The sequence below is a fragment of the Palaemon carinicauda genome, chromosome 5 (genome assembly GCF_036898095.1).
Source record: "Palaemon carinicauda isolate YSFRI2023 chromosome 5, ASM3689809v2, whole genome shotgun sequence".
Taxonomy (NCBI): Eukaryota; Metazoa; Arthropoda; class Malacostraca; order Decapoda; family Palaemonidae; genus Palaemon; species Palaemon carinicauda.
This window is the reverse complement of record NC_090729.1, coordinates 73,305,766-73,332,513: the sequence shown is the minus strand read 5'-3', so window position 1 is coordinate 73,332,513 and position 26,748 is coordinate 73,305,766. Positions and strand designations below refer to the sequence as shown.

Here is a 26,748-nt window from a genome sequence, read left to right as displayed (position 1 = left end):
ATATGTAGGAACTGCAGTGATAAGTTCAATGAGGATGCAGCAAACATACAAAGATAAGTATTGGATGAAGAAGTCGTAATGTCCCATCATTTGGTTCAGGTCTTGATGAATAAAATAAAAGAAATTAATGATAGCATGACAGAAATGAGAAATAAAGTGCAAGAAACAAGAGATGAGATGGAAGAATTAAGAAATGAAATGAAAGAATTAAAAAATGAAAAGAAAAGGATTGAAGATGACATAGATAGGAAGCATCTAACTGGTACATATGCTGAAAAACTGAAATCAAAGAAAATATTGATTGTAAAATCAACTGATGAGGTTTCAGCAGTTAATAATAAGAAAACAATTATGACCAAATTAAAAGCCCAAGTTGAAAGCACTGCTGAAACAAAAGATGGCCACCTGATCCTAAAATTTGCAGATAAACAGAACCTGGAGCAGGCAAAATCAGAATTGGAACAAGGTAATGTTAACAAGATCACTGTTACTGAAAAAGGAAAACTTAAACCGAAGATAAAACTTACAAATGTACCAGAAGATGCTGATATTATTCAAAGAACCAGTGGCTAAATAGACACATTGTAGAAAATGATGATCTGACTATCATAATGCAAGAGAATTCAAGAATGGATAAACATAAACACTGCATTATAAAATGTACACCTAAGATACGTAAAGCAATCTATGAAAATGGAGATAAACTTAGTACCACATAAGTAGTCATAAAATGGCCACACAGGCTCACCCGGAAATGGGGGTATGGCCACAGCGGCTCACCCGGAAATGAAGGGTATGGCCACAGGGGCTCACCCGGAAGTAAAGGTAAGGGTACAGAGGGTCACTGTGTACGGAAGTGTAGTATTATTTAAAGTCTTTTGTTTACAAACATTGATTTGAAGGTCGTGCGGTTCGTAATGACATATGTATGTGACAGGGGGTATAAGTTTTTGTTTACAAACATTGATTTGAAGGTCGTACGGTATGTAATGGCGTATGTACGTGACCGGGAACTGTGTCACTATTAAAGGGAATTTGTTTACAAAACATTGAGGACGTAACCATTTGTTATTATCAGCCTACTCTTCGTAATGACGTACGTACGTGTTTATACGTGTTTATACGTGTCCAGGAACTGTTTGCCCAACCTTGAGGAGGTAAACATAGTGTGCTACTATTAAAGGGAATTTGTTTGCAAACATAATTATTATTATTATTATTATTATTATTATTATTATTATTAATAAAAATAGCACCTGTCCCAACCCGTCCGAGTACCGTTCCCCTCCGGTCAAAGGTCTAACCCTTCGCCTTCCGTTCTCCACCCGTAGATAGGGCTAACCACTTGTCCCAACCCGCTCTCCACACACTCACCAAAATACATGGGTAGATTAATATAAGAAACATAGTACTTAATATTGGTTTATTTAAAGGAAACATCAAAATTACTGTAAAATAAATACAGACAGCCTAACTTCCAATGAAGACAAAAAAACATTCTCTCTCTCTCTCTCTCTATCTCTCTCTCTCTCTCTCTCTCTCTCTCTCTCTCTCTCTCTCTCTCTCTCTCTCTCTCTCTCTCTCTCTCTCTCTCTCTTCAGAGAATGTGTTTGACCTTCCAACTTTTGCCCTGGCATATTTGAGGATAACGCTAAGATGGCTTCTTCTCATACTCTAAGGAAAGCCCCGTAATCTCATACTCTAGGGAAAGCCCCGTAATCTCATACTCTAGGGTAAGCCCCGAGTCCCGTTAACCACCTGTCCCAACCCGCACTGGACGTGTAATCTCATACTCTAGGCATAGCTCTCTCTCCCTCTCTCTCTCCAGAGAAGGTGTTCGAGGATACGCCTAAGACGGCTTCATACTCTCACATCAAAAAAAAAAAAAAAAAATACATGGGAGGATAATAAAAAACACGTAGTACTTAATATTTGTTTATTATTAGGAACAGACATACATACATGGACGAGTGTTAAAATGTAAAAGATATTAAAGCAAAACCTCGACAGCCTTTTCCTTTAAAATTGGATAATAATAATAATAATAATAATAATAATAATAATAATAATAATAATAATAATAATAATAATAATAATAATAATAATAAAAACAAAAGCAAAATATTTTGGGATAGAGTCTAAGATGAGTTCATACACACACACCAAAATACGTGGGAGGATGATAAAAGAAACACGTACTACTTAATATTAGTTTATTATTAGGAAACATTTCAGTAACCATACAGGATATTTTGAAATTACATAACTAAAGCGGATTGGCTTTATTTACGTTGTTTTAGCAACTCACAAATCTCCATTGATAATTCTGGCTTGGTGTGACTCCAGATATACATACATGGATGACTGTTAAGATGTAAAAGATAATAAAGTAATACAGTGACATCATTTTCCTTTAAATTGGATGGTGATAAATGTTCCCTCAGTTTCCTAATGGCTCCACACACTCCGTTTAAAGTTACACTGTGTGTGAAATATAAGCAATGAAACGCGCACAGAGACGAATTGTAATTTTGCACCCGTATAACATTGGCAAAGCACTTCATGTTGGAATGCCTTCGTAAAAATTCGGTAAAATACATCGAATGTTCTTCAGGTGGTATACCTAGAGGGTCGTGAAAGATGATGTTTTGAAATGAGGACTTCTGGATAATAAAAACGACCCAGTGCCCCACTTTGCGATGTTGGTAAGAAGCAAGCGTATTTGCAATAAGTATAATTGACTTAGGTCTTGTCAAGGGTATCTTGAACCCAGCCAAATAGTCACTGGATACGCATGAAGTCACTATTACATAATTATCCCCGAATGGGGATTACATAACCCAAAACCAAAAGACAGTAAGACTTTTTATTAATGAAGTCACTATTACATAATTATCCCCGAATGGGGATTATATAACCCAAAGATAAAAGTACAACATGACACAGTTTATAACTATTTTTTGACGGGTAAAATATCTGAAATGAAAAAAAATCGTTTCATTCGCAGAAAGAGTACATTACGTCAAACTTAAGAGTTCAAAGACACTTACATAATTATTCCCAGCCGCTGAAAGGGAATTACATAAACATAAAAATACAAGATATTTTTTTTTCTTTTTTTAAAGAGAGAAACAAAATATAAGAAAATTAAATCCTCTCATTCGCAGATGAGAATTACATCATCCAAACATAAGAACAAAATGGTCTACTTTATTACTATTTTTAAAAAGTAGAATACGAGAAAATGAAAATCATCTCATTCGCAGAATGAAGAGTACATTTAGTCAAACTTAAAAGTGAAAAATAATACACCCTATAACTTTTTTTCAATGAAATAAAAAAGAACATTGAAAATAATCAAATAGAAGCACTAGCGGGTAAATCCTTCGGTGCCGCGAGTGAAAACCTTTCCAGGTTTCCCAATTCTGTGGGTAACGTGCATTTTTCAGTGGCTAATAAAATAAGCTGTTTACCACTTCCAGCCATCCTCCTCGCTGAATTCTCCAACTCGGGCAAATAGTACTGCATCCATATTGGATCAGCACGACCAGACCGCCCAATTCCAATAGGTACAGCGAAAATTTTTATACTATCATTTTTTTTTCCAGCGCACACTGTTCTAGTTCATTTAGACACCTCTTAAAGTTGAAAATGCGGGCCTCGGTAGTGTCATTTTGCAAATTTACGGCAAAATGAGTATCTTTTGAAGTTTCCACATACGATCGAAGCTTCCCATCACTATCGTTGTCGTAAGAATACCCATAGTTAAACTGGGTAATTAGGGTGGCTACGTATGGTACATTCGCTGTGGGGAAACTCGGGGGTTTCCTCAGGATGGCACTTCCGACGGGATGTCGATCGTCACGAATGCACTGAGACAAATTAAAAAGACGTCTTCTACTGCTCACAATATCACCGTATGGGTAGGCTTTATAAGTCTCACCAGCTAGGCCGTATGACTCAACGGCTATAGAATTCCCACCCACTACCAAGCAGACATCGCCCCTCTTTAGGACCCTGTCTTTAAAGGAAGTGATGGAGAGTGTAAGAGGGGAGTACTGCATTCTGAGGAGGTCCCGTTGTAGACTGAAAAGTTGCGGCACCAATCTCCGCACATCACCTCAGTCATAGTCACCCCCCCCCCCCCCCCCCCCCCCGCCGTTTCCTATTTCGGATGGTGCAACATGTTAGCACACATATTTCACACCCATCTACACCAGACTGTAATTTCTAATAAGGAACCCAACGCAGTTTGTCTTTTAATTCTTTTCTTTTAGTTTCCTCGCGTTTTCGGCTACCTTTCCCAATTTTCACCTTACTTCCATAGATTTGCAGCCGAGCTTTTGCATTCTTTATATATGAATAAGGAATTCCCGCTGTATCCAACAGGATTTTATAAAAAGGCAGGTCCTCTTCCTCTATAGCACCCACTTGTTGAATCAATTTCTTTAACACTACCATTACATTTAAACGATCGATGGGTTTTCTCAAATTTCCCTTATCATCCCACTGGAAGTCATTCCGTCCTTCAAAAAACTTGAGAAAAGCAAGGGCGTGCCTTTTGTTGCTTGGTGTTAGTTGCATATCTATCAGATGGTCGAGAGGGGGATTGCTGTACACCACCTGTTTAGGGAGGGGGAGAGGATCGGGCTCACGTTTTAGTTTTCCCCCTAACCCTTTACGTCTTCTTTTCTTTGGCTTACCTTCAAACTTGGACTTCATCGCTTGTATCATTTGCAATAGATTACGTAGTAAATCACTATTATCTCCTCCTCCCCCCCCCCTTGCTGCTTATCTCCCTTTCCATTCTCCTCTACATTTTGTTTAGAGTTTTGAACTCTACTTTCCCCACTGTCTTGGTGGAGACTAAATCCTTCCGCCGTCTTCCGCGGTATTAGGCAATACTCTTTCATCTTCCTAACAAACCCCAAATTAGACTCGCTGCTAAAGGCAGAAGTACTGAAAGTATAGCACCCCCTCTCTGCGATGATAAGATTTTTCTTTTCTCTTTAAGCGGTGTCTTTTTCCGGGCTACCGTCCTTATTTCATTCCTATATTTCTTCACCTTTTCTACTGATTTACTATCACGAGTCAGATTTTCCTTTAAAAAGTTGGAAAAGATCTCCGATAAGCAATCAAGATGGGTCCTCTTTAGTAAAGGAATTAATTCAGACCTTTTTCTGGCGGGGAGGTTATTTAAGAAGAGAAGAAAATCAGCATGTTTGTGTATGTGGGATTTCATTTCCGAGTTTTCCCGACTAACCTTTCAACATCCTTACTATGTATCCACGAGTTAAAACTTTGGGGATACCCTCTCCATGATACGAGATACTTGACTTTTCCCTTCTCGACTTTCCTTCTGATAATATCTATAGGGAAAGTTTCTGGTATAGCCGTAGGTATTAGTTCCGCTCTATAAAAAAAACCCTCAATTTTTTCACCGGCAAGATCTTCCAGATAATAAGTCAATGGGGCCTGACTCTTGTCTACGCTTCTAATTTTGAATATTTCTAGTGTATTTTGTATTTTATACCCGCGATGAAATACAGACCGTCGGAGCTCACTCGCAATACGCACAGACTGACCTACGTCTAGTGCATTACTATTTTGTTTGGGTTTAAACATGCTTGCTTTATACATTTTCCGAAATTGCTGTCTAATGATTTCTGGGTCTGTATATCTATGCACTTCAAGGGGAGTCAGTCCCCCTCCCAATCCTCGGTGCGGGGATCTATTATAGTTTTTTACAAGTTGGGGGAGGACGTCAACATAGACGAGGGTATTTCGCAGAGTTAAATGCTTATATATCTTTTGCTTTAGCGTACATATAACACGCTCTGCAATGGCAGCTTTGATTTCATATGAGGAGACACTGTAAAGTTTTATATTTTTTTCTTCCAGGTACTTAGATGTAAAAATTCCGACCCGCGGTCAGTAAGAAGGCGGCTGACCCCAAGAAATTCTGGTAAGGAAACGATCGATATTAAGCCTATTAACAGAGTCTGCGCTTTCTTGTTTCTGAGAGGAACAATCTTGAGGTAACGGGAGAAGATATCTATGCAAATAAGAAGATAGTTTACGCCCTTGTTAAATTTAGATAAACGCTGCATATCCGCGAGATCGCAACTGATAATAACTCTAGGAGCTGGAGACACCATTTGACGTCTCTGGAAATGTTTTCTTGTGAGTGTATGCAATGTATGAGCATCTTTCGTCGCCAAATAGTCTTTTACATTACTTACGGTAATTCCCGGGTTCAGAGCTCTAGCGGCTTTGTAGATGGATTTTATACCCCCCAAGCTTGATGGGTGTGAATAGTTTTCATATACGGTTTCCAAAATCTTTCTCTTTACGTCTCCCATTCTCCAAAAACTACCTCACACGAGGAACTCCCTGCTATATTTGTTCTCAACTGGAGTTCGCTAGGAGTATTTAAACTTGAATCTACCAGCAAATGGGAAAAGGGTTTAGCCATAACAGCCTTTTTATAAACATTCACAAATTTTTTCGATAAAGGCGAACCGAATATTTGCCTTCCTAATAACTCAACTTGAGACATATTCCTAGTTCTCAGCAAAAGCATATGCGAGGCATTTATACTTATATTCCTGGCGTATTTACCACCGTAAAACATATTTTGCGTAATAAAAATAACAGAGATATTTTTATGCCGACCCTTAGTAAAGACGTCTACAACAATTTTGTCATGGACAGCCTCGAGAAAAACATCATCGAGGATGTATAATATCGAGTAGACCCCAGCTTCCGTATCTATCTCACTCATCGGGTCTACGATATTGGCGTAGAGAGAGAGTTTTGGCCCAATTGTTGGATGGGTTTTCAAAGTATGACTATCCACACCACACATAACAATGTGCGTAAACTTACTTTCGTACTTTAATATAAGTTGTTCAACTAAGAAAGATTTTCCCGAGTTGGAGAAGCCAGACACAATAATATGCGCCGGCTCCCTAAAAATGTCCAAGTCTTCTTCGTTAAAACACTTGTACATTTTAACAGATCCCGCATTTAACTGTGCCTTTACTTCAAATGTAATGATATAAGTACTGTGGAATGAATACCCCCATTAATAAAAAGTACCAACCCAGTTGACAATACATTTACAAAGGGAAATCGAACTTAGCAATTAGAGAGAGAGAGAGAGAGAGAGAGAGAGAGAGAGAGAGAGAGAGAGAGGAGAGAGAGAGAGACAGAGAGAGAGAGAAGTGTGTTTCCCCTTTCACGCCAATGTAGATGAATTTCCTTCGGGTAGAGGAAAGTACTCAGCAACCTTTTCTTCTCTCTTTTTCCACAAATTTTGATAAACGCAAGGAAGCAGGTCTGGTGGAGAATAATAAGCCACCGCTAATTTGGGGAGAGGATTGTTGGTGGGGACCTCCCTCGCTACTTGCTCATCCTCCTCCACTACAATATCCGGATGACCGTATGCGTAAGAAATGTATTGACTTACGTGGAAACGTTTTGCGTCAAAGGCTGAAAGGTACTTCTTTTCTACTTTGGTGGTGCTCATCTGCCCCTGAACATTTCTAATTGTACGCACAGTGACGTAATTGACTCGATGATCTTCCAGGATTTGCGTATACTGTTCATGCTTCATACGAGAATGTAGGTGGCTGGGGATACCTTTTACCCTGTTAATCTGCTCCTGGTTGGCTAGTAACAGAGAATACATTTTAGGTTTCAACGCTTTCACCTCTGCTATTAATGTACTACCAGTTTCCGATTTTAAAAGCCCCAACTCGCCTTTTCTTTCATTATTAAAACGAGGGTGGTCTTCATCGAAGTTGGAAAAATCCATATACGATTTCAGGGGTTCTTGAGCAAACTCCGAGTTAAGGTCGGGAACTTCCAGAGCAAAAATGAAACTATCTGTGTCAGTGTAAATGAGTTTGACTTTATCACCATACTTACGCTTGAGTATTTTATAAAAGAAATAATAGAGATCAAACTTGGCCGCTTCCAGAATGGCAAATCCTATATAATTAGGCATATTGATGACAACCTGCGGAAGGGTGGAAGTGCAGATAACACGGTCTTCACTCAAACGAATGGATGATTTTAGCCGCGGGTTACGAGCCTCTTTTAAGTAAACCGCGGGCTTCGTAACAACTCAACTTTTTTCCGCGTATTTCAAAGGGTTGAGTAAAGTCTTCCCAAAGACGCAGTTACTCATAGCCTTAAAAGCTTTTTTCTCTGTTGATGAGGTGGCCGCTGTCCTCGCTTCAATGTTAGTTTTGATGAAATCGTTCATGTAAACACTTTGATTGAATTCATAGATTGAATGAACAGCTTCCAGTTCCAGACCTAAGTCCATATACAGCTGAAGAAGGGGGAGGGAAATAAGATACTCCTTTTTACTACGATGGGTGGCCATAAGTTTTTTGCACTTTACACCCATCTGTCCTCCTTCCTTCTCTAGCACGTTTTTACAATAGGGAGATAGATTTCTAAAGGTGACTTTTTCATGAGATAAGCATAGGGGGAGTTCATCTGTCGCTCTAGCAACTTCTTCCGAAGGTACTTTTGTAGTGACGAGGAGCCAGTATCCCTTGTCTTCATTCGTGATAACATTTTCAATACCTCTTCCTAAAAACAGATCTTTTTCTTCATCGGAAAGTTTACGAATCCCACCGGCGGGGAGGTTTCTAGTCATGACTGTTGCGTATAGAGAGTTGAAATCCAAATATAGGATGTAAGAGCTTTGGTGGAGGTCTGGATTAAAAGAAGAATTTATTTCACGGTTGTTGGCTGTGAATGACTGACGCACAACGGAAGTGAACCCGCCCCTCACATTGTGCCTGATAAGATTATACAATTCCTCATCATAGACGTGATCCAACTCGATGTTACTCATTTTAAGAAAGCTGTCGAAAGCGTAGGATGGAAGTGAAACATAGTGTGGTAAATCAAGACCGTACTTACTATAAAGAATATCATGCCACCAAATGAGAATATCCCCTAATAGGCTAGTGTCTACAATGAGGTATAGGAGGAGAAAATCCTTCAGAGTTTGGCTTTTGGCGATAGTCCAAACACGCTGGGCGCGTTTATACTCCTCATCCGATAGATCACACGCCTTTAGCCTGTTGTAAAATGCCGATTGAGGGGGTAACTGCCTTTCCTCGAGTTTTGAAAGACTGTCTATATAGTCATAGCAGAAAGATAATTTACCCCGAATAATTTCAGCCCTAAGTTCCTCATTCTTTATCCCACTTAACATTTCCTCCGTTAATCGTGCTTTCCTTCCATCCCTAAAATATTCAGAAGCTAAACTATCCAAAGAAGACCCTAGAAAGGCTAGAGAGTCGAGAAAAATTAAATTCCCAACAGACATTCGCTGAATTTTTAGACCTTGTTTCGTCATGATACTGATTTGGACTTTATCTTTAATATCCTTAAGGATGAGGCCTAAGTCATAACTCGAATTGTGGGCAAAAACAGGGAGATGCGTTTTTTGTTCGCGGCATGATAAATTACATCGCCTACAGTACGCCCCAATAGAATTGTTATTAGGACTGGCGTGGTCGTGATGTCTATGTTTATCGCTCCCGTCTTTGAATGGTGACTTGCACAATTGGCATACGCCCTGCTCAAGGAATGCCCTTTCATCCTCCGCTGTCATATGAATGGGGAAAGTTCGCCATCACTTTCTTATTGTCTCCTAACAAGCATTAAGATCTGCCAGAAACTTGTCAACCCAATCGTTTCCGCAATAATAACTAGAAGCCACTCTTTGACCTATGCAATCGAAAATGATGTAGCAGTACGCTATTGATTTATGTATTGTCTCTACACCATACGCACCGGGAGATTTCTCTAAAGCCGATTCCATATCAAAGACGCAAATATAGGAAAACTTTTGCGTCTTATGCTGATTTCTAAACTTTACTGTGCTTCCGACGGGGGGAAAATTCAACGTTACAGCGAGATCACAACTGGCTTCATGCTGTTCTTGCTTAGAGGTTGTCGAATGCTGTGATAGACAGTTATGGCAAAAGTACAGAGGGTCGAGAGATCTTACCCGGGCAAAGGATTTCACGAAGGAATGAAAATCCTTAATGAGGCATGTTTGTTCCCCATCTAAGAGGAGAAGTGGGACTATGCTTGGAAATTTTTTCATTCCCCGCCTCGACAATTGCAGCAGGTACCTTCCGTCCGCAGATTTTTCCATTTCGTAAACGTAAATGGAGATATGATTTGCCAACTCGAGGCGTGAAATGTCTTCCCATTAGATGGGGAAGGTGAGTCAGGTAAAATTGACGTATTCTGAGCAACGTTGAATACTATTTACAGCGCGATAAATATTTTTCCAGCGCGGAGATGGCTGTTGTTTAGCGATAAAGTAGGCAGCCAGACACTGAATTAGGCAGGAATTCCCAATTCCAGAGGGATTAAAAACTTTCTCACTTCCGCGGACTTCTTTCTTAGGATAAATGTATGCACCCATTCCAGACATTACAGCTTGGCGGTGAAAAAAGAGTTTAAAATTCTTGACGCCTTCAACTGTCTACCCACTCCCCCTTAATTCACTGCTTATTTGTGGGAATTTATCTTCAATGAAACTTTCCCATTTATCTAAGAGCTTATTGATTTCACTAGCGTTAATAATCGTCGCTGGGAGCCAAAGCTCCACAGGTTCGTTTTCCGTTTCCCCCAATTTTTGAAAGCTTAGCTTCCTCATACTAGAGTTCAAAAGTCCCACAATCTTGGCTGTAAATGTTTTGTTTTTAAAATATTTCCGTATTCGCACACTAATATCATCCCTACAAATTACCATAAATAATGTTGGGTCACCTACTGAGGGGGCTGAGAATTCTTCAACAACGTACAGGTAATTGAAGGCGGTCTCTCTATTAATGAGAATGAGTGCCGGTCCCGTATCAGGTGTCGAGGGGGATCCCCCAGGTGTGGGAGGTTGCCCACGTGAAACTTCACCTGTTGAGGTTGTAGCAATTGCATGTAGAGGTGGTGTTGTTTTCTCAGGTAATTCCCCTCCATCCGTTTTTGAGGATGTAGGAATTGCGTGATGAGACGATGTATTTACAGGTAATTCCCCTCTAGGCGTAAGCACTGGAACGAGAGAGAAATGCTACTGTTGTAGTTTATTTGAAAGGTCTAAGGCAAATTTTAAGCACGCATTGTAAAGCCAAATTGTAACACACGTAATGATTATAAATACGCAAAAAAGAAACTAGAGAATCTCCATCCTAGATCTTATTCTACTTTAACAATTCCTTTCAGACTAAACTTGCAATAATCCTTGGGTTGAATATTTCGAAAAAAGATAATGGTACTATACATTACATTTTTATATTAAACAGTACTTACTTGCATGATGTTTCTTTCGTTTTTTGATCGGGAGATGAGACTCACTCTTTTCAAATTTCCTTTTCACACACCACTTCTCTAAAAAAAAAAGGAAGAAAGAAAAGTAATAGCTAATTCACCAACACTTAACATAATCGCAATATTCACATCATAAATATTTTCGAAATTTCACTGATAAGGCTATATTATACCTGGTGAGGAATTCTCCATGCTGTAAATCACGCTTGCACAACTGCTGGAAGCGCGCACACCAAACTGACGAAGCTGGGTCCCCCTGAGGGAAGCAGTGACGGTGGTAAACGTTTAAACCGTAGGTGGGTTGGTAGGTGAATCCTTAAAACTGTGGGCCTGGGTGCGTGTGTACGTTTGTGTTTACGTGCGTACTATATATAGTGGAGTCACTTCGACCTTTGACACACACGGTAAGTTCGCCAACTGAAGTCAATTTGACCTTTGACACACACGGGACCTTACAGCAAACAAGCATGGAATACTCGTACAAGAACGACGCCCATCTTCTGGATGAGGAGATTACCTGCTTCCAGAGGAGTGAGTTTTTTCAAAGTATTTTCATTGGAAGTTTTGAAGTTCCTTTAAATAAACAAATATTAAGTACTATGTTTCTTATATTAATCTACCCATGTATTTTGATGTGTGTGTGTGTGTGTGTGTGTGAGCCTTGATTATATTTCCAAAACTTATATTTCAATGTTTATTCCCGTAGGTGTGTATATTCCTCTGATTGATGAAGCACTAATTCGGCGAAACCTGGAAAATGTCCGGAAGGTCAAGAGGGACCTTCAAGGAAAAGCAGCCGCTGAGCAGATGGTGAAGCAGTTGGGTACCACCCTCAAAGATCACGAGACTACAGTACAGTTACTGGAGAAGGCTCTCGAAGGATGTCTTCGGCGCGAGAAGTTCCATGAAGGATTTTTATCAATAGCAGTTAAGAGACGGGAAGAAGAAGAGACCAGTCATAACGACACACAAGTGGACTTTTTAATAATGGTGATAAACGAGATGCCATCATCAACGGGTGTTGATATCTCCATGGGTGAAGTGGGGCCTACCAACGAGACTTGTTCCGGGGACGTGGCCCTGGAGCGAGGAGAGACTCTCTCGGATTCGCAGGTTTTGGTCACGCTCTGCGAAATGGAAGCGGAGGAAGAGAGCAGGAAGAAGAAGGCCCGTGAAATGGAAGCAGAGGAGGAGAGCCGGAAGAAGAAAAAATCCAAAGGGGTAGGCAAAACCCCCAAGGATAATTTGAGGGTATCGTTATCTCGTCCCTTTAAAAAAAGGGGCGAGAGTAACAATATCCCTCAAATGAAATACGGGGGAAACAGTTTCCCCGACCCCGATGAGGTTGATTTTCGAATGTTGTAAGTTTTTCATATAAATAGCTCGTACTTCCATTCATATGATATTTTCATTGGAAGTTAGGCTGTCTGTATTTATTTTACAGTAATTTTGATGTTTCCTTTAAACAAACAAATATTAAGTACTATGTTTCTTATATTAATCTACCCATGTATTTTGGAGAGTGTGTGTGTGTGTCTGTGTGTGTCTGTGTGTGTGTGTGTGTGTGTGTGTGAAGCCATCTTAGCGTTATCCTCAAATATGCCAGGGTAAAAGTTGGAAGGTCAAACACATTCTCTTAAGAGAGAGAGAGAGAGAGAGAGAGAGAGAGAGAGAGAGAGAGAGAGAGAGAGAGAGAGAGAGAGAGAGAGAGAATGTTTTTTTGTCTTCATTGGAAGTTAGGCTGTGTATTTATTTTACAGTAATTTTGATGTTTCCTTTAAATAAACAAATATTAAGTACTATGTTTCTTATATTAATCTACCCATGTATTTTGGTGAGTGTGTGGAGAGCGGGTTGGGACAGGTGGTTAGCCCTATCTACGGGTGGAGAACGGAAGGCGAAGGGTTAGACCTTTGACCGGAGGGGAACGGTACTCGGACGGGTTGGGACAGGTGCTATTATTATTAATAATAATAATAATAATAATAATAATAATAATAATAATAATAATAATAATAATAATAATAATAATAATAATAATAATAATTATGTTTGCAAACAAATTCCCTTTAATAGTAGCACACTACGTTTACCTCCTCAAGGTTGGGTAAACAGTTCCTGGACACGTATCAACACGTATAAACACGTACGTACGTCATTACGAAGAGTAGGCTGATAATAACAAATGGTTACGTCCTCAATGTTTTGTAAACAAATTCCCTTTAATAGTGACACAGTTCCCGGACCTTCAAATCAATGTTTGTAAACAAAAACTTATACCCCCCCCCCCCCCGTCACGTACATATGTCATTACGAACCACACGACCTTCAAATCAATGTTTGTAAACAAAAGACTTCAAATAATACTACACTTCCATACACAGTGACCCTCTGTACCCTTACCTTTACTTCCGGGTGAGCCCCTGTGGCCATACCCTTCATTTCCGGGTGAGCCGCTGTGGCCATACCCCCATTTCCGGGTGAGTCTGTGTTGCCATTTTATGACTACTCACAAATAGAATATGTAATGTTTACGACCATTACATGCCCTACCAGTGTTACAAATGCCAGGAATTTGGGCATAGTGCAGCAAATTGCAAAAATAAACAGTTGTGCCCCAAGTGCGCGGGAGAACATAAAGCGGGTCATTGCAATGTTGTTGAAGTTAAATGCATAAATTGTGTGAGAAAGAACTATGATGACACAAAACATAAATCCTATGATAGAGTAAACTGTGAAGTTTATAAACAAGAAATAACAAGAGCCAGAAACAATACTGACCATGGCTTCGATTAAGAAAATATCATGTAATCTAATAAATATACAATCCATTGGCAATAAAACTCATATCATTAAGGAAGTTGTAAGTGATCAATATGTGGATATTTGCTTATTAACTGAAACTTGGTTGAGTGGTAATGTGAGTGACAGATCGAAAATAAATGAAATGACACCTAAATCTTATAACTTTTATCATGAACCAAGAGAAAACAAAAGAGGTGGTGGCATTGTAATCTTAATTAAGAAATCATACAAAGTTACAGTAAGAAATCATCTCATAGTTAATTCATTTGAATATATGAATATTAAAATTTTATCTCGAAATGTAAATCTACAAATAGTTATACTCTATAGACCACCGAGCAAAAGCAAAAGAATGTTTCTAGATGAATTTAATAACTTACTAGATACATTGAATGACAATCGAAATATAGTTATATGTGGTGATTTCACCCTACATCTTGATAACATTACAAAGTAGCTAGAAATTGCTACAATTACCTTATCTTAGTTAAAAAAAAAAAAAGGCCTACTATAAAAAAGTGTGCAATGAAAATGACCCACGGAAAATACATAAGAACCTAAAGAAACTTTTAGGTCTAAAGACAGAAATAGTATTGCCCGACATAACTAATGATCCTAAATGCCTAGCAAATGATTTTATTGATTATTTTGAAGAAAAAATAAATCAAATCTGCTCCAGTTTTCACAACATCGGCACAACAGAGCGAAGGAATACATCAGTAACAGGTGTAAATAAGCTAAGGGTATTCAAAGAGTTAAGTCAGAGTGATTATATGAGAATAATAAAGAAAGTAAAAATAACCTACTGCGGAAATGACCCATTTCCAATTAACGATGTAAAAGATGCAGAAAATTTCACCAGACTACAAGAGACCTACCAAAACATGGTAAATATGAGTCTAACACAGGCAGTTTTCCCTGATTGTGAAAAAGTTGCATGTATCAAGCCTGTGTATAAAGGAAAAGGTGATGCAGACAATTTAAGTTCATATAGGCGAATATCAAATCTGTCATATTTTTCGAAAATTATTGAAACTGCTGTACACGAACAAACCTGGAAACACCTGAAAAAATCTAATGCCATACCTGATGATCAATCTGCATACAGAAAAAATTACTCCACAGAAACAACAGTGTTAGCGATAAAAAATGACATAACAGAAATTATAACAAATGGCAAGTGTTGCATTCTTGTGATGTTTGATCTAAGTGCAGCATTTGATACTGTAGAACATACATATCTGATGGAAGACCTTAAAGCTGTGGACATCGTAGAACGAGCATATGACTGGTGTGTGAGTTATCTTGAAAACCGCAAAGTTAAAGTAGTAATATCAAATGTTGAGTCTGAGACAAGAAAACTAACCAAAGGGGTGCCTCAAGGCAGTGTACTAGGTCCTCTCCTGTTTGAAATTTACACGATTGAACTGGCAAAAATATTTGAAACTCACAGAGTTTAAGTTTAAAATATACGCTGATGATACACAATTCTATTTCCCAATAGAATCAGTTGATGAAGCTAAAAGAAAGATACATGAAATAATGAATGACATTAAGGCTTGGATGTTAACAAAAAAGCTCAAGCTCAATGAAGATAAAAGTGAATGTATTATTTTTGGAAATGAAAAAGATATAAAAAGAATCGAATGCTTCTAAAGAATTGAAATAGGTCAATCGATCATTGACCTAAAGAAATCTGTCAGGAATCTTGGAGTAATCATGGATGATAGACTGACAATGAATGAACATATAAGTAATATGGTAAGAAATTGTAACTATCATATTAGAAACATAGCATTTATTAGTAAATACTTAGATGAAAAATCTATGGCCATACTCATTAATCACCACATATTTTCAAGAATTGATTACTGCAATTCACTGTTCTATGGCTTACCGAATTATCAGCTGAAGAAAATTCAGAGAGTACAAAACAGAGCCGCTAGATTAATAAAAGGACTACATAATAGGGAAAGAGTTACCCCTGCACTAATTAAATTACACTGGCTACCGGTAAAAGCGAGAATTGAATACAAGCTACTCTTACTAACGTTTAAGATGCTGAACCAAAATGAACTAAAATATCTAAAAGAATGCCTGAATAAACTAGAACTAGAAACAAATGTTAACATAAGACACTTGAGTGACAAACATAGGCTATCTGAACCAAGAACAAACAGTAAATTTGGTGAAAGGGCTTTTAGCTACTGTGCGCCTAGACATTATAATAAACTGCCAACTGAAATGAAGGACCTAAAGGGAGCAATTGAATTTAAGAAGAAACCAAAGACATTACTTTTCACAAGATCATATGATTTGGAAGATGCTACAATCAAAGAATTGTATAAGTTATAATGAAAATGTTTCGTTAGATGATTAATATGGACCCGCCCGAGTAGTTCACTTGACTTCAGTGGAGGGTTGGATTTAAACCCAAAACAAGTAACAAGTAAGAATCGATAAATAACCTCCACCCATCTTTTTCATAAGCATGAGATTTACAAAGATGTTCCATTAGTGACACAACATCATAGCAGTAACAAAATTTGTCATCCATTTTGAAATACTGTGAGAGCTTCTCATGCCTTTGGCGGAAAGTGGTAGCGTGAACTCCTTCCAGCAGATTCCATTGCTTGAGTCTGGATCCTAGTAGTTCACTTTTCTCTTTGGGTAGATTAAGGTCTCTTACAAGGTCATGCAACTCTTCTTGACTAATAAGATGGGGCTCCTTGCTCTCTACATCTTGAAAGTCAGTATCCATGCATTCACCATCTTCACTAGATTCTGACTCACTTTGCTTACCTAATGGAGGTTTGGGAACTGGTAACTCAGGACTGTGAGAAACTGGTCTGTGAGCAGATGGCACATCTGGATACTTAATCTTAAATCGAGTTTTCACAGAATAACTTTCAGTATCAGTGAGGCAGAAGTAGCAGTCAGAAGAATGATCTTTTTGTTCACGCCAAACCATTGGTACAGCAAAAGGCAAACCAGAAGGCCGTTTGCCATGCATCCATTCATTCAAATGATTTACACAGGGCTTACGTGCAATGTGAGGTGCCCATTTCTTATTTTGATCACCAACCGGGCATTTAAAGTATAGTTTGTATGCTTTTTTAACATTTTTGTGATAGATTTTATCAAGGTTTCAGGTGTGAAAACTCTACAGATGTAACAGAAAGTATCTGAAGAATTAATGCATTTATCACGTTCCATTCTTGTCCTTGATTAAGCACTTTCAGTAACCTTCATAGAATAAGCAATCTGAAATCCAATAAGAAATTATTTTAGTATTCGGAATATTTTTGTGTTTATTGTATACATATCATCACAAGATCAGAAGTGAGAAATATTCCCATTTTGTATCATAAGAGACCAAAAATTATAGCTTTTTGAGTATTGTACAAATGCTTAATTGTATATTCCTTATTACTCTCCCTGTCTTTCATACACACCCAAACACACATATATACATATACATAAATACTAAGCAGTAAGACATGAATAGGAAAATAATGAAATTTAATAATACCAAGACTTTTCTTTCATAACTGGCGTTTTTACACAATTCATGGTTCTCAAAAACTAGAAGTAATAGAGAAACATGGAGATCATATTCGTAATCTACAGGACAAAATTAGTATGAATCACTACAAAATATGTCAGAACCAAAAAACTTTTTTAATTTTGTTGACCAGTGAATTGAACGGAAGGATACAAGCGCTCCAATAGTTATATATATATATATATATATATATATATATATATATATATATATATATATATATATATATATATATAGATAGATAGATAGATAGATAGATAGATAGATAGATAGATAGAAAGATATATATATATATATATATATATATATATATATATATATATATATATATATATATATATATATATATATATGTATGTATATATATCTATATATATATATATATATATATATATATATATATATATATATATATATATGTATGTATATATATATATAGATATATATATATATATATATATATATATATATATATTTACTCAAAAGAATCCAAAATAGTAAACATATAGAATCTTCAATAAATATGAAAACCTAAACTTACCCTAATTTGGTTTGCATATTACCAGGTTCTTTAACAGACTTTCAAGGATTCTTTTCTGTTCCTATCATTCAATAAATCGAGACATTGCGTTGTGTTTAAATCATTATTTGACCAGGAATAAAAATATTCACATTTATTACTAACCTTAACTATTCATTGTAACATTTCCTATCCGGCAACCCGAAGTACAGTCCTATTTTACAAATGTCTGTCAGTAACGATATCTAACGTGCATGCATGCCCTTCAATATCACTAACATAATAAAACACTTATAAAACCTTGACTTAGCTTTTAATCCAGGATGATAAGAACTCCTCTCGTGGGTGTGTTAATTCCTTCCCTCCTGTGAGATACCGTAAGGTAACTATAACCTTCACTGTCACGTACGTGAGCCGGTACTAACTCCTTCTGAGTTATATTACTCAAAGACAACTGAAGATCCACGTATGCGCGACCCGCATTCGTCAAAACAAACACTAACAACTCGTTAACGATTGCTTAGAGTCAAACAACTATTTGATATATTTTGCCTTACAAAAACTTCGACAAAAAGAAATATATTATTACAAAATAATTCAATACAACAATTATAATTTTCTACGCATCTCACATTGCATAATGTTCATAATATTTCCCTTACAAAATAAAAGATAAATGACTGTTTACTGGTCTTTATATATACACTATCGTGATTTCATCGTAAGTCATGATACACTCCCAGCAAACAGAAACAATATTTACAGTTATAATTGTCCCGCTTGAATGAGGGCTCTTCTCGCCTGAGACCTGTGCTGTTTTCCTGCTCGGTCGGGTGCTTTTGTTATCAGTTTTCTCAGATATGACAACATCAGTCTCTTGCCATAATTCCAAAGGATATAGCTTGACAACAGGTCTCATTACTTGACCTTATGGGGTTTTTAAAGTAACCACGCGCAAGACATCATCCGGTCCCACGTGTAATTTGACAATTTGACCGAGCTTCAAACGACTTCTCGGTCCTTCATCGTGTATCAGCACAACATCTCCCATTTTGGACCAAGATTCGTGTCTGATTCCTACCCGATGAGTTTCTCTGAGAGAAGTTAAATATTCTCTCTCCCACCTTTTCCACAGGTCATCACATTTTTTTGTAATGTACAAAAATCGCTTTCCAACATCCTTATTTCCACCATACAGAGGGTCCTTAGTTTCATCTTTCCAATCTATGACTTCCCTAGGGAAAGATCTCAATCTACGTCCTAAAATCAAATGATTGGGCGTCAGAATATCCAACTGGTCAAAATCTCCCGATGTATAACTTAAGGGTCTGTCATTAATAATTGCTTCAAGTTCAGTCACAACACAGGAAAGTTCACTAAAGCTGAGAAAGGCCTGACCTATTACTTTCTTTAGACAGGTTTTCAAAAGACCAATCAATCTTTCCCATATAGCTCCAAACCAAGGTGCTCTGGCTGGTATGAACTTCCATTTACATTCGATAGCATTCAGGTGTTCTTGCACTAAGGAACTTTCTGCCATGTTTTTCAAATAAACTGAAGTCAATACAAAGGTAGTAGCATTGTCACTTAGCATTAAAGAAGGAAATCCCCGACGGCTACAAAACTTTCGAAACACCATAAGAAACGAATTGCAGGACAGATCTTTTACTAATTCGATATGGATTCCTCTAGTAACTGGACAAGTAAACAACACAATATAGGCCTTTTCAGGATTTTGCTGTTTCTCCTTAGTTAACAACGCTCCTGTATAATCTACCCCCGTAACGCTAAAGGGTTGTTTTCTCTGCACCCGAAATTCTGGCAATGGTGGAGCAATATTTACACGGTAGGGTCTCCCTTGTGTTTTCTTACAGATTATACAATGATGAATTACACTTTTGGATAATTGGCGAAGCTGTGGGACCCAATATTCCTGTCTCACACTTTCCACGGTTGCATTTACTCCCATTTGAGCTTGTAAACAGTGATGCTCCCTTACTATCAATTTTGTGAGAAAACAACTTTTCGGCAGTAAGATTGGGAATTTTATTTCCGCCGCCTGTGCGACATGTTCCAATCTTCCTCTGCATCTTATAATTCCTTCTTCCAAGAAGAGATTCAATTGTACTAATAAGGTCAATTTTGAAACTTTACCCCCTTTTTCCAAAGCTTTATATTCTTCCGGAAAGTATTCCTTTTGTAAGAGGATAATCGTTTTATTTTTAGCTTGTTGAAGTTCTTCCAGCGTTAAACTTCCAATTTTTCTACAGCCAGTTGATTTGCAATTGTGAATAAATCGCCTTATCCAAGCTATAGTTTTACAAAATTTATCCACTCTACTAAATCTTTCCCAGTTCAGCAGATGGGTTTTTTCACTGTTCCCTACAAGATGGACTTGAATAACTTCATCCTGTGCTTGTGCTTCTTTCACCCATGTCCTGTCAATAGGTCCCTCCCACCAAAAGGAGTTATTTTTTACTTCTTCTGTCCTTTTTCCTCTAGTAATCCAGTCGCTAGGGTTTTCTGAGGATGGGACGTAAGAAAAGACGATCCCCGTAGTTATAGAGTTAATTTCCAATACTCTATTTTTTCACAAATACTGGCAAATTATTCTTTGTCACTAACCATCCCACGGCAACTTTACTATCAGACCAAATTATTATTTTCTCAAATTTATTTTCTTCAAAAGTTTCAATTATAAATTTACACAATCTTGCACCTAACAACAAAGCCATTAATTCTAATTTAGGTACAGTCAACTCTTCAATGGGTGCTACTCTACCCTTTGCCATAATCAGAGACGAAGTTTTACCACTTGCTCGATAGGCCACACAACCATAAGCTGTTATGCTAGCATCACAGAAAATGTGGAGATAATCCGTTTTCTCCAGATTAGTGCCTCTGGAGAAGGAAATACTGAGACTTTTCTCTAAGTCTTTGGACAACTCATTCCACTGTTCTAATAAAGGAACTGAAAGTAGATCATCCCATTTCAACTGCTGTTTCCACAAATCCTGTAAGAATATTTTAGCTCGTATCGTAATAGGGATAAGCATTCCTAAAGGATCATAAATTTAGGCAATTGCACTTAGAATTTCACGTTTTGTTTGACCCGTCTTAAGATGATTAAGTGTTATTGTTAATTTATCATTAGAGATGTTCCAATTTAGGCCTAAGACTTTATAGGTTTGCTTCTCTTCTGATTTTATACGATAAGCACCCGCAATAGTATTCAAAAGATCACTATTACTAGTCCATTCCCTTAAATACAAGTGCGCCTGTGCAAATATTTTGTTTGCGCCAAAAAATAAGTTTATTCATTCTTCTTCATTATTGGAGGTAAATTGAAGGTTGTCCACATATAATCCCCTTCTCATCATATCCACCATTTCAGTACAACTCGTATCTTTTCTTACAGCTGCCAGATGTGATTTGATAGTGGCATTCAGCAGAAACGGAGAACACGTAGCCCCAAACAATACCACTCTAAACCTATATATAATTAATTCACTATTTGGATCCGTTGGGTCTTGCAACCATAAAAATCGTGTGTAATTGCGGTCTTCTTCTCTCAATTGCACCATAAGAAACGCTTTTTCTATATCACTAATACAGGCGTAGTTGTTAGTTCTGAACTGCAATAAGACCTTGAGCAAATCTGTCGTAATATGTGGTCCAGTCCACAGACAGTCGTTAAGGCTCAATCCATTTTTACCTTGTCTCCAGGAACAGTCAAAAACTATTCTGATTGGAGTGGTGGCACTATCTTTCTGTACACTATGATGTGCTAGATAATGACAATCTTCAACCACATTGTTTTTATCCACCCTTTCAATAAACCCCCTATCCTCCTGATCCTTCAGGATTTTCTGATAGTGGTTCAGGTAGGCTTCATCCTTCTGAAATTTTGCACACTGTTGCTTAACCCGGCCCAACGCCATGCCAAAATTGGATGGAAGCCTTGACTTATTAGACTTCCATGGTAAGGCCACAACATATTGCTTCTCCATTTCAGAATATACAATGGTACTTTCAAAGTCTTCAAGAACCTTTCGATCATGTTCTTTCAATTCATTGCAGTCAATACCTACTTTATCTAAATTCCACAAAATATCTAAATCATTCTTTATATCACTATCAAATTTATGAGTAGCTTCAATTACTTCCTCGTTAGTTGCTAGCTTTAACACAGTTACCTGGGTTTCCTGCACTGGAGGGGCATTACAGGACCCTGTCACAACATATCCAAATATGGTAGGTAACAATATCAATTTTCCAGCCTTTCTGAATCCGGGGTGTAATATGTTATAGACATTATCAACGCCTACCAACATATCAATGGGTGCTTGTTTGTCCACAGGCAGATCGAAATCCTTGTCCGCTAGACAAATTTTGGCTTTACACAACGTTTTCAAATTTCGTTTAACGTTGAATTTCTTAGTATACTCTGGTAACTCATCTACCACAATACAATCCATAATAATCAATCTACCCTTATAAGGTATGGAAACACTAACCGTCTCATACTCATTCACAGGTTTGCTTGTCAAATAACCCCTTAAGGCAATTTTTTCTGTGCCTTTAGATCTATACTGTACGTCCTTAAGTGCTGACCTCCTGATAAAGGTTCGTTCTGCACAAGTGTCCAATAATCCACGAAGGCGTACCAAATGTCTTCCTTTACCTTTCAACACAATTGTGGCTGTTGGTAAAATTGACCTCTGCTTGGGTTTCTGACCCTGATCACTTACGGAAAGTGTTCCAACCTGCACACCATTATTATTAGGTTTATTTGCTGATTTATTTGTTGATTTACTTGGTTCGCTGGTTTGTTGTTTATCACATAATACACGATGATGTTTTAATCTGCATCCCTTTCCACAAATTTGCTTTTCACAATCTACACTAAAGTGTTTATTTGATGCACACACAAAACATAATCGTAAAAACCCGAGACGACTCAATTTCTTATCCCTACTGGCATAAGTTTTACACTGTGTCCACCAGTGTTCGCCTTCACACATTGGACATTTTCTTGTTTGTTGAGAACTAAATTTATTCACATTTCCTTTGCTCTTAGGTCTTACAGATTGTGATTAATTCGCTGTGAACGTAGATATTGTTGATAAAGTTCCAGGTTTACTTACATCCGTTGAGACGAAAGATCTTAGATTGTGAATTTCTTCTTCCAGATATTTCTTAAATGTATCAAATACAAGCCAATCCTCCCCACTTCGGCGTTTTACAGTTTCACTAACACTCTTAGGCAACTTACTATGAAGCAAAATAGTATAGAGCTCATTCAACTCCAGGTTTTCACTCTCTAATGATCTGATCGAACATTTAAAATTTGCTCTGAATGATTGCAATGCTTCTGAATCAGGAGATGGAGACTCCATTTCTAGTAATCTTCTTACTAAAACTCGTTTGATCTCATCCTTTTCCCATATGTAGTTCTGAGGAGAGATATAGCTTGTGAATAATTCGCAGCTTCCAACTTAAATCCTGAAATCAGTTTTAGAGCATCTCCTGTGAGCAAACTTTGCAGATATGAGAATTTCTGAATTAGTTCTAAATCCCCTCGCTGGTGTACCGACACATTGTACAATTCCCAAAAGGAATTCCACTCCAACACATCTCCAGTGAAATGTGGGAGATCCAATTTAGGCAGTCTAACATTAGTCTTATGTGTGGGTGGAGGCTTTCCAGAAGAACCACTTCCTGATATTCCTGTGATGGCATTGCCCAACTTATACCAATGTTCACCAACTACTACTTCATATTCTGCTTGCTCTTCCACTTCTTTCATTCGATCTTCTTCAGTGGTTAAGGCTAATCTCTTTTCATTCAAGTCGTGCACAATCTTCATTTGCTTCATAATTAAATCCTTAATTGAAGACAATGTATTGATATTACCTGCGGCAATAGCAGAGTCTATCTTATTTACCCATTTGGTGATTACGCCCTTGTAACCACCTCGTGACCTCACCAAAGCTTCTTTATCAGACATTTCTCCAAAGATAATTATCAAACCAGCTAAAACCAATAAATTTTCAAATTTTCAGCAATTTCAACAGACAACTGTTCATACAGAATATACAATTTCAACAATTTTTCATATATAACCACCCCATTAAATGCAATTAATTACCACACTTCAAGAAAAATTCAATTCAAAATTTATCAGCATAATTATATACAACTTATAACAAATGCAATGTAAAATGCGTAGTTCCCCATCCCCACCCCACTTGGTCCACTTGTGTTATTACCATTCTCCTGAATCAGCATCACTGCCGACTCTACCATATATTCTTCTTGCTAATGTTTCAGAGGCTTCTTGAGTTAAATGAACTCCATCATGACCTAGATCCTTTTCAGTAAGACCATTATTAATGATATAGTAACTGATTGACTTATGTAACCTTTGGTTCAACCTATTTCGATTTCTTCGATATTCATCATAGGTTACATATCTCAGGCTTGTACGGGGTTCTACAGTAACGATATAGACTATCTTTACTCCATCCACAATGGAAATATCATTTGCCAGGTCTATGATATTATTTCAAATATCACTTGTTGATTCAACACCTTCACTATCTATATCATTACTTCCTACAAAAAGCACAACTGCCTCTGCTTCACACCCCTTTACTTCTTCAGATGTGATATCATTACACGTAGCACCACCTATTGAACGTGTTACAAAACAAAGGGTTCCCTCCTTTTCATTTATTTCATCAAAGGTATCTTCCATTCTGTTTACCTGAGAATGTCCTAGTATCAGCACTACGCGTTTTTCTGTTTTTTTCATTTTTATTATCTGACATTTCTACGTCTGATATTTCTATGTCCGACATTGTTAATAATTCACTAAAATGTTTACCACAGAAGAAAAAATAGATCAAGTAAGGGTGTATGAAGGAACTACCTAATAATTACTTAGTACATTATACGTTATTTTCAACAACACAACTATATTAAATTCTTTCCCATAGAGTTTCGTTTTTAAACAACTTCAACTTAACTGCTCGGTCATTAACAAGATGGCCACCTGTGCGACAACGTTATTCCTAATTAATGCCGAGACTAGTTTAACCCATCAATGGATTCCCGATCATTAACAAAAATGGACGCCTTGTGCGACAACGATATTATCAATGTCGGCGCAAACCCACACAACTCGAAAATTTCACCATAGGAAAGAATTAATTTATTAACTTCACTTTGAACTATTAACGAATTGCCGAAACTCAACTACAACAATTATTCCTACTTTAAATAATTTTTCAATAAAAATCACAACTAGTGAAAAATAATTTTCATACCTAAATGTTTTTAATTAGTGGCAACGATTAACACTGATCAATTCAGAATGTATAACGCATATAAAATTTCCAATCTCCTCATATGATACACGGCAAAAAAGTACGGTGTCAACTGTTTTCTAAATTGCCAATTACGACCTAGCCATAACAACCCGCCGCCACGAACACTTTCTCACGACGCGTAATGTTGGTAAAAACATCTCTCAAACATATTAACATATTAACACCAATATTAATGTTAAATATATACGTTATCCCTCAGTATTAATCATCACCCTCGATAATAATAAGTATCCTGGTCACGGCACCATTATATATTTACTCAAAAGAATCCAAAATAGTAAACATATAGAATCTTCAATAAATATGAAAACCTAAACTTACCCTAATTTGGTTTGCATATTACCAGGTTCTTTAACAGATTTTCAAGGATTCTTTTCTGTTCCTATCATTCAATAAATCGAGACATTGCATTGTGTTTAAATCATTATTTGACCAGGAATAAAAATATTCACATTTATTACTAACCTTAACTATTCATTGTAACATTTCCTATCCGGCAACCCGAAGTACAGTCCTATTTTACAAATGTCTGTCAGTAACGATATCTAACGTGCATGCATGCCCTTCAATATCACTAACATAATAAAACACTTATAAAACCTTGACTTAGCTTTTAATCCAGGATGATAAGAACTCCTCTCGTGGGTGTGTTAATTCCTTCCCTCCTGTGAGATACCGTAAGGTAACTATAACCTTCACTGTCACGTACGTGAGCCGGTACTAACTCCTTCTGAGTTATATTACTCAAAGACGACTGAAGATCCACGTATGCGCGACCCGCATTCGTCAAAACAAACACTAACAACTCGTTAACGATTGCTTAGAGTCAAACAACTATTTGATATATTTTGCCTTACAAAAACTTCAACAAAAAGAAATATATTATTACAAAATAATTCAATACAACAATTATAATTTTCTACGCATCTCACATTGCATAATGTTCATAATATTTCCCTTACAAAATAAAAGATAAATGACTGTTTACTGGTCTTTATATATACACTATCGTGATTTCATCGTATGTCACGATAATATATATATATATATATATATATATATATATATATATATATATATATATATATGATGTCGGG

The 26,748-nt window shown here is 37.2% G+C and overlaps 3 protein-coding genes across 3 annotated transcripts; all 3 read right to left on the bottom strand.

Moving 5' to 3' along the window:
• Window positions 1-8,317: 8,317 nt before the first annotated feature.
• On the bottom strand, window positions 8,318-9,643 carry LOC137640970 (uncharacterized; the record flags this gene model as incomplete). The annotated part of the gene is made up of 2 exons (XM_068373427.1): window positions 8,543-9,643; window positions 8,318-8,395 (listed from the first exon to the last, which is right to left on the bottom strand). Coding segments are annotated over exons 1-2 (1,179 nt in total), but the record flags the coding sequence as incomplete, so codon positions are not given.
• A 7,757-nt stretch (window positions 9,644-17,400) lies between these two features.
• On the bottom strand, window positions 17,401-20,226 carry LOC137640968 (uncharacterized). Its single transcript, XM_068373426.1, has 3 exons — window positions 19,515-20,226; window positions 17,705-17,796; window positions 17,401-17,436 (listed from the first exon to the last, which is right to left on the bottom strand). Exons 1-3 carry the CDS (start codon window positions 20,224-20,226, stop codon window positions 17,401-17,403), a joined length of 840 nt encoding a protein of 279 aa, XP_068229527.1.
• Window positions 20,227-21,574: 1,348 nt separating this feature from the next.
• Window positions 21,575-23,281, bottom strand: LOC137640967 (uncharacterized). Its single transcript, XM_068373425.1, has one exon. The coding sequence runs from the start codon at window positions 23,279-23,281 to the stop codon at window positions 21,575-21,577; it is 1,707 nt and encodes a 568-aa protein (XP_068229526.1).
• Window positions 23,282-26,748: the final 3,467 nt, after the last annotated feature.